We start from the raw sequence: 9,674 nt of genomic DNA on the forward strand, positions 1-9,674 counted from the left end.
AAGATCCAGGCTGTTCACTGATAGAGGGATGCAGAGATACAAAACACACTCTTCACGAAACTAACATAGGTAAGATGGGAGGATAGAGCAAAACACCATGCAGATGATTCACCACAAAATACTGCCTCACAAGCTTAGCAAACTCAAGTGCCTGGGTATAGCTCAATGTCTGCACTACCAAAAATTACAAGTCTCCAAGAACAGTGAGCTTTACAAAAGGTGAACTATTTCCATTAAGCTAGGCCAACAAAAAGTTATTTTCTTAGGGTGCACACTAAAATATCCTCAACCCAATGCATTCTTCTTTTGCCAGTACCTCATCAACCAGCACTACTGTTTGACTATAGGCTGTGTGAGTTCTTCCACCACACCCATCCGTGTTACATACAAGTGTTATCACGCTTCAGCTACAACAGACAATTATGGCATTTAAGATACTGTTTCTTCACAGACATTATGCCAGCAGAGGATGACAGCAAGCAGGAAACTGAGAATATACATTTGTTTTAAATGCAAGGTGCAGACTACACTAATTCAAAACACCTTGCACTGAAACCAGAGCCAGACTCCTATGACCTGTTCCAGAAATGGACTTATGTGGAACAGCATCTCCAGCAAAGACAGCTGCTAGTTAACACAGCAGATAGTCACTACTGAAATGAGCACGGGCTAAGAACTGGGATTACAAATGCTAGCAGCATACCACTACCATCTTAAGGCATAAAAATCCTCCACAATATACATGCTCAGAATGCAATTATGCCAACAGTCTTCCTACTGAAAAAACCTGTCTCTCTCTGGGGAAGGGATTTTGCTGGATAATGGAAAGGGTGGCAGAAGGAAGAGTCCTATAAGGACACCTCCATCTGCACACTACTGAGTAAGGACTCTGTCAGGCTGACAAGACTGTAAGCTATTTTTCATTGTGCTCTTGCCCTACAAAAGGCATGCAACTTGCATGGTGAAATTTGTGTGTTCCTACATTTTTGCCTGTTCATTACTAAAGTTATTTCTGCTGGAGAAGACAAAGTTATAAAAAACCGCAACCTATACTGCTAACAAAAATTAAAATTTGCAGATGAACTAAGGAAAATTAAGAAGTTAGGGGCACAAGCAGACTTTCAACCAACATTGAAACACAACAACAGTTTTCCAAGTGCTTCAGTTCACTCAGACACATTACATGTGCCTCTGCTCCAGACACACGTCCTTCACCACAGGTTGATCTCACCCAAGCAGTAGAAAGCCATCACAGCAGTACAACCGTAACGAACAGGCAGAAGCTGTGTTTCATCCATACACTGTTGGCATTTAGAGTCTGGCTGTCCGAACTGGACTCAACACCATTACTCCTTACCACAACACACATCTTCTATACTCCCAGTATTACAGCCCAGTAGGCTGCCTCTAGCAATAAAGCATGGCTATGACGCAGGGAAGTAATGTCGAGACCCTCTCTCAAAGCACTACTTAAGGTTTTGAGGTCCTCACCAAATGGACCAACTGAAGATAGGGTTAATCTAAAGAATGCACTCTGCAAGACTGCACATTTGACAGCCCTTTTATGTTTCCATTTGAATTACCAGTTGGTCTGAAAAGGACTTTCTGCTGGCTTGTCAGCAGATCAGGAGTACTGCTCTAGTGACAGAAGCACCGCTTTCAGACAGCAGCACCCTCAGCCAAAGACCACTCAAGCCAGTGGAACAACCCTTTGAATTCACTGGGCTTTGGATCAAGCCTTCACAACTTAGTGACAACTGCAGATATGTTAAGAACCCTCCATGCCTCTAAGATAGAAATAGTTCCCCTGATTGAGAAACAGACGTAAGAAAAATTATCCCTCTGCTCAGAGAAAAAAAAACTTTCTAGCAAACAGTAATAGGACTTTTCAGGAAATGAACCTGTACACAAAAGTTCTACAGATCAATAAATATTATTATGGGGTAAAGGTAAGGTCAGGCAGGTAGTGTAACTTAACTGTACAGTCTCCCTATTGGAGGCCAACCATTACCCCTGTCATTGACCTTTCAGCTCCTGCTATCTGTTGGGGTCCCTCCCCTGCCGTGTAGCCCTGGGAGAGGGGCCCTGAGGGCACAGACACGGGGCTTCCCTGTCCCTGCTCAGCCTCGTTCCCGTTGGTTGGTTTGTGTTCCCTGCGCGGGAGAAGGACCCTTGGTCCCGTGACTGGAACAGTTCCTGGGCAGAGCTCCGGCCATGCGGCTGGAGAAATAAACATCTCTGAAACAGCTATCAAGAATCTGTCTGTCCATATATATTTCCTTTCCACGGGACTCCTGGTTTGATATATGCGTGTTGCAGGATCCCCACTGCAACAAATGGTGGAGATTTGTGAGCAGAACGATCCCCGATCCCTAAGCGACTGATTTGTGTGAGTAAACCCTGGAAACTTTGGATTCCTCTTCTTGGTTTTGCTTTGCTATTCCATATCTAAACTATGGAGGAACGGTGGGAAGACTCTTGGCTCTCAGGGCCGCATATGGACATTTATCTTAAACTTAAAATGATTCTTGAACAACGATTTGTAAATTTTAGCTTGATTCAAGCTCAAAAAGAACTGAAACACTTCCTGGCATGGTTGTTTAAGAACTTTTTCTATGTTTCTTGGGATTTAATTCTTACCAAGGGCTTTCGGAAAACCGTTTGGACACAGTTAATACTGGAGTCAAAATATATGCCGATGGAAGAATATTTTCGTGAATATTATTTCGTTACCGAGACTGTTGAGCAATGTCAGCTGTGTCCTGGCGAAGGGAAGCCTGGCGCAGGGACCGGGCGGCCCAGGCCACGTGCACCGAGCGCACTGCGAGCTTCAGCGAGGCAGTTCCCGCGTGCGGGCGGAGCCACGCAAAACGGGTGAGGTGTTGGGGTCCCTCCCCTGCCGTGTAGCCCTGGGAGAGGGGCCCTGAGGGCACAGACACGGGGCTTCCCTGTCCCTGCTCAGCCTCGTTCCCGTTGGTTGGTTTGTGTTCCCTGCGCGGGAGAAGGACCCTTGGTCCCGTGACTGGAACAGTTCCTCAGCAGAGCTCCGGCCATGCGGCTGGAGAAATAAACATCTCTGAAACAGCTATCAAGAATCTGTCTGTCCATATATATTTCCTTTCCACGGGACTCCTGGTTTGATATATGCGTGTTGCAGGATCCCCACTGCAACAGCTATCTACTGCTGCATTAAATGTAGCCAGCAGAAAATAAACTCTTGCTATTGTTGATGTGAAACACCATGGCAGATCTTAAGGGCAGAGTTCATAAGGGTAACGGTACTTTTCTTCAATGATTTGGAGATGTGCGTGGTATGACAGCGAAATGCACAGGATTAATTGAAGTGTTTTCACACATTCCAGTTATGTTACAAATCAATTGCTGAAATAGAAGGAATAGCTGGATCCTTTGTTTTGTCATGCAGTCTACTGCAGACAATCACAAGCAATTATAACAGTGCATAAAAATAATTATATATAAAATAGCATGGCTATACTTGCAGTTGGACTTTCCAGTTTGCAATGGGTCCATCCTCACTTAGGCTCCCTGTAGTGGTGAATATACCACGGTAGGGGAACTGCAAAGAGATCTTCAAAGCCAAAGGCAGATCTTTGTAACTATGGATGAGAAATATTATAAGATTATCACCTGAGTCTAAAGCAGTAATCTGAAAGCTACTAAGACTACTAAAATGAATGGAAACTCATCAGTGCTCTGCTAGGCTTAACTCGCACAGACATTGCGACCATGTAGTACCTTCACCATGGAGGTTTAGAACATCCTGACAGCACAAGAAAACTTGCTCCATTTGCAGGAGGCAGCATCCAAGAGAAGGAAGTAACATCCGGTACATCATATGTTTCCAAACCAATACAAGCACCACAGTTCTAACCATTTGAATCTGTACAAGATCTTCTAAACACACATGATACTACCAAGAGATTGACAAAAAGAATCCTGTGTATTTCTCCCTCATTGGCTCAAACTTGACATCAACTAAAACTAGAATCCTATAAAATGAGATTAAAGGGACATTAATAGTGAGTTTGTCTATTCTCCAACCTAAACCATATACCAGTCCTTCTAAACACACAAACTTGTTATTCATGGCCACAAGTAAAGACATCTTAAAGTACTATCTCTACTGTGAGAAATGTTAAAAGTATAATTGGTGTTTTCCATGATGAAACTTAATCCCATTTCAACCTGTCCATCGTGGTCACTGAAAATAGCATTTCCTTCTTACAAATCTTTTAAATACTTGAAATCTCTTACATTCCCCCTAAACTCCTCATCTCTTGCCAAAATAACTTGGATTTTTTCCACATTTATGAAGTTGTTTCCTCGAACTCTGATCACTCACTTTCTCTACTCTGAACTCCTTCCAAGTGGTCCAAATTCTTCTTGAATCTTGGCACCCAAAACAGATGCTGTCTGCACAGACTGTACATCAACAGCAAATAAAGCCAACGGATTTAAACTTTACATCTCTCAGACAATACTCCTGTTTAAACTTTCCAGTAAGATATTTGTCTTCTCTGCAAACAGCATGACACTGACTCATGTTCAACTTGTGATCCAGTACACCCCCAGGTCCTTTTTCTAGTAGCTAACCAGTTATTCCTCACACCCTGCATCTCCACAGCTGGTAATTTCTGCCTAAGTGCAGTACTCTGCATTTGCCCCTATTGAATGTCACACTATGTTTCAGGTTATTTTGAACTCTCATCATGTCCTCCAACACACAGTCCCTGAGAATTTAGTAAGCACATTTAATCAGCCAGTTGACTAATGTTTTCATTAAAGGCAACCATACCCAGGACAGAATCCTTCAAGATAACCTCTCACTTTAACACTGGATTGTTAATTACAGTTCTCCAGATAGGATCATCTACCTCCAGATCATGCCTTCATTTACTTATGAGGCCATTAAAATGAGGAAAACTTTATTAAATCAATCAATTAATTCAGGAGACAAAACCTCCACTGCCTCTGCTACAGCCACAGAGCCTTCTGCTCTGCAGTAAAAAGGTATTAAGACTTCAGACACAATTACTTTTCCCACAAATCAGTTCATGCTGCTGTATCTTCCAAGCACGTGAAAACAGAATGTTTGCTTATTAATCTCAACTGATGGAAAAAACTGAGACAAACTGAACTGTCAGACTGCAACTCATCTTCCTCAGCTCTTTTCCCTTGTAACTGTCTGAAGACTCATCCTTTCCCAGTCTTCTAGTACTTCTGCACAGTTCTAGATAATATTTTTGAGCTGTTTTGAGAATTGTACAGTGAAACTTATCAGGGCTAGTAGACACAAATATCTAGTGGAAGTACGCTGTAGTGCAAAATACTACCTTGTCACAAATATTCATAAGATTAAGCACCTGCATGACACTCTGAAAGAAGACAAGCAAAATAGGCCCTAAGCATTTCAGATGTCCTGCACCTTCTGTAGATACATGTGCTCCCCATGAATCAAGTGAGACACTTCCCAGTCTTACTACTACTACTAACATGCTTTTACACGTAGCTGGCTTTTATGTCTCTTGCTACTTGCCATTTCATTTGCACTTCAGCCTTTGTGATATCTGCCTCTACCACTCTTTTACACATGTTCTTCACAATGTGACTCACTTTCACACTATACATGTATTTTCTTCTTGCATCCCAAGTCAGTAAAAGCTTGCAATATAAGCTGCTCTTACTACTCTCTCTCTCAAAAGCCTTCCCATTACACTGTTCTGTCGCTATCCTTTAAAAGAATCAGCTCTGATTTCACAGCCATTGCCATTTATCACCTTCCATTTTGACATCTTCTAGCTAGAATAAAATCTAAAGGAGCTGCCATTTTTGTTGCTGCATGTACCCTCTAAACTGAAAATATCACTGCCATATAACTTGGCTAAAGGTCAAAAAAGAAAGAGTTGGGGTATTTTGATTTTGAAGGATGACCTTTTAATCTTAAATACCACATAAAAAAAATCTCAATCCAACTAAAAAGTAATGAACTTGCTACCAGTTCTACTACCACATCCTCTTCCAAAGAGCTGCTTTAAGATGAACCATGCAATGTCACAATTCTAATAAAGCAGAACCACACCAAAAAAAGGGCTAAATTCTTTCAAATTAAAAACACACAATGAAAAAATGAAAATACAGAATGAATGCAAATGCAGCTAATTCTGGTAAGTTTGACAGGATTACAAATGTGATTGATACTGCACCACTTCAGAGCAAGCAGCAAGATTCCATGGCAAGGGAGAATCCTTCCCAATCCCAATCCATGCCACAGCGCTCCATGAAGATGGTGCTGAAATGATACATTTTAGAAAAGGAGCAGCAAGACACAGCACTTCAGCTTTTTGTGCAGATCACATCCATAACTCCTGAACAGAGACTGTGAATCACCCATCCTTTTGTATTTAAGCCTGCTTTTCAGCCACCAGAAATTAAAGTTTACAGTCTTATTTCAATCAGGAATAAAGGTGTCAGACTTGGAGCTATAATACAACTACAGTTTACTACAAAATGAACTTTTGTTCTCTCCTATGCAGATTATTTAACAAAGGAAGCAGCTTTTTTATGAATGAAAACTATTTTTAGCTCATTGTGTAACAGTGAAAGGGAAACATTTTAGCATTACAGTTATTTAAAACATTTTTTTCCAAGTTTTATTGTGAAATTAGGATTTTTGAGCTAGGATTTGTCTTGTATGAACCCTCTCATGCTAAACATAACCAGATCCAAGCACTAGTCAAAATGTTGTGGTTTTTTTCACCACTGAAAGTCCACAAAACCTACTCATCTGTACAACAGCATGACTCCAGACCCAAAGCAGGTTTGTCCATAGCAGATGCCATGCTGTGGAGACCAGTAATCCCTGCCCAAAAAACATGCATTTAAATACAAGATCTGTTCTCCAAGGCAATTCGTGAAGACATTCAAAAGATGAGCCTGAACACACACGGCAGAACCACGTATTTTCATGTTATGTTAATAAAGCTTGGGCACTGACTAAATCTAAGGAAACCTTGTATTTCTAATTTCCAGAACTCAAGAGTTTTAGAAGATTTAACTAAAGGACTTTGTTTCACAAGGCAATAAAGGAATAAAACATCTCTCCATGCTAGCTACCATCAGGTTCATACCACACAGACATTAAATAAGAAAAGTGTTACAACCATGCTCCCTGGTCTGCAGTTAAAGATGCCTGAGCACAACACTCAACAGAGACATTTATCACAACAGAAGTAATAATTTCTACAACAGACCTTGGACAAGCTAAGTTAAAGTAATCCCCTGTTGCAGATTTCTGTTGTGTACAGAAATAAAGCAAACGCTATCTGAAGGTTTCCAGAAAAAGGAACAAGGGTGCAATGGTCAAAATGCTTAATGAAAACCTGACCTTTCCATGCCAGTTCCCAGTTCTAGTGCAGATTTCCTCTACAACCTGGACAATCCACTTGGATCTGGCTTTAACAATAAAAAGTTATTTTACTTTCACAGAATAAAAGGAATTTGTCTTCCTCCCACAGAAAATTAATGTCTTGTTGGCTGTTTTATACTCCACACAGAAAACAGTAGGATACTACCTCCTCAAGGCAAATGAGAAGAAATAATCTGAGGGTTCCATGTCAATACAGAATTTTTTTTAATTTCCTTTTCCAGAATAATTTATTAGGAACCCAGCAAAATAGCTTGTCTGACGACCCATGCCTGTCACATGGCACAGGAGCAGAACAGGCCTGAATCATGAAGTTTCTCAATCACTCAGACATCATGATGCAACTTCCCTTCCTGCTAGGCAGCCCCCACGCTCCATTGCAGACACTGCAAGCTTCCTGACCAGGCAGCTGGGACCTTTCACCCCTCTCTCTCCAGGTTATGGATGAATCAGTGCCTAACAATGCCATGAGGTCCTCCCCAGACTAGAAAGAAATGAAAAAGAAATACAGGAACAGATGCATGTTCTAGAAGACAACTAACAAAAAAATGTAAGGGGGGAGAGCAAAACGAGCTCAAAGTCTAGAGAGCACTACTGGAAGACACCAAACAGAGCTTGGAACAGCACCACTGCTCTTGGGAGGTATTTGGGAAGGCAGCAGCTGCTGTCCAGCAGCTCTGCTGGAGTCTGCAGAACTGCTCAGACCCTTTCACTGCTTATACCTCCTTGTGTCATGAACAGTCAGCCTTGGTCAAAACCAAAGTTAACAAGAAGATCTCCCTTACTCATTTTCTGAAGCACTTTAAAAACTGATAACCTTGCAGCACATCACTTTTTCATAGCTGACCTAGGTGCTCACACTAGAACACTCCATGTAGCCAAAAGCCAGTGTTCTTTCCCACAGGTGAGTACACCAACAATAGATGACATTTTTGTTTCACTAAGTCATGTTAATGATATGCTTCTTAGAAGTTGGGAGAGTTAGATCAGTACCAATAGATTTCCAAGTCAATTGTACAGTTCCAAGTTGGCAGAGCATATTTTCTTTAAAATTTGTGGAACTGTAATTAACCAACAAGAAAAAGCAGCTAACAAAAGCAGTAGTACACAGCCATCAGTGTCATGCCAAATACCAAGACAAACATTTCCTCAGTATATGTGTAATAAAGATGCACTGCTTCACCCATGACACTGATACAGGGACACTAAGTTTATGAGGACCACACTTATACCACAGAGTAAATTTAAATAATGCCAAAAAAAGCCGTTTCTCCACAACATCAAGAAAATCAATATTCTACAGGATGTAACGGTGTTGTATATAATTTTAAAAAAAGGTAAAAGTGGCAATTCTTTCAAACATGATGGAACTGAGGGCTGAAAAATATTGCTAACCTGTCTGAAGAGCCAGTGTGGGGACAAATCTCGTACATACAACAGCCGAGTCACCTACTACAACAAAAAAAAAAACGACAAAAAAAACAGAGTAATGAATAGGCTAAATGGAACATAATCTTGATTGCCCTTGCTAAGAAAACACCATACAATTCCAGTGACTGCATACAGCAAAGAAAACACACTAATGAATTCTAAAGCTGGTGCAAAACTCAGCAACCTCAGAAGAGAAAGCAGTCAGACAGCGTGGCCACACAACTACCATCACTCATGTTAGAACAGTTTAGAGTTAACCATCTCCCACTGCTGGAGGCAATGCTGTCTCAGCTTCCTGAAGGGCTCCAAAAGTATCTTCCAACTACAGCACCTGCAGGGATACACTGATCCCAGCAAGCAAGCCAGAGCACTGATGGTAGTAGCAAGCTTTCAGAGCCAATACTGTAGATACTCAAGTTTTTCTTCACCTTAAGTATCAATTCTGTTTAAATTCTCAATGTTTAATTCACCTAGTAGCTGTTTATCCCTGAACAAGCATAAACAGGCCTCCTCTTAGGGATGACGCAGTGGTTGTCAGAGGTGCTCACATTGCGAGATCCCCATCTCCGTAGCTCAGCTGACAGAAGGTGCTCTATAACCTTCGTCAGCATCAGGAAAACGCACTGACTCATGTGCTGAATAAAGGATGAGACGCACTGAGTCCTCGTCTTGGGATTCGAAAGTTTCTCTTTGGTACACGATCACCAGCATTCCCCACCGACTCCGCCACTGCAGAACACGCTGACGTGTGCCCAGGCAGCGGAACGCGCGGTGTTCGGCAGCCGGGGCCGCCGGCAGA

The 9,674-nt window shown here is 41.8% G+C and overlaps 1 protein-coding gene across 1 annotated transcript in view; it reads right to left on the reverse strand.

Moving 5' to 3' along the window:
* Nucleotides 1-8,901, reverse strand: part of ATP13A3 (ATPase 13A3) — a 54,041-nt gene extending 45,140 nt beyond the window's left edge. The window contains exon 1 of the mRNA XM_017726413.1: nt 8,840-8,901. Coding sequence (XP_017581902.1) covers nt 8,840-8,877 — 38 coding nt within the window. The 5' untranslated portion in view covers nt 8,878-8,901. The remainder of the gene's footprint in view (nt 1-8,839) is intronic.
* Nucleotides 8,902-9,674: the final 773 nt, after the last annotated feature.

The sequence above is a fragment of the Corvus brachyrhynchos genome, unplaced genomic scaffold (genome assembly GCF_000691975.1).
Source record: "Corvus brachyrhynchos isolate BGI_N302 unplaced genomic scaffold, ASM69197v1 scaffold221, whole genome shotgun sequence".
NCBI lineage: Eukaryota > Metazoa > Chordata > Aves > Passeriformes > Corvidae > Corvus > Corvus brachyrhynchos.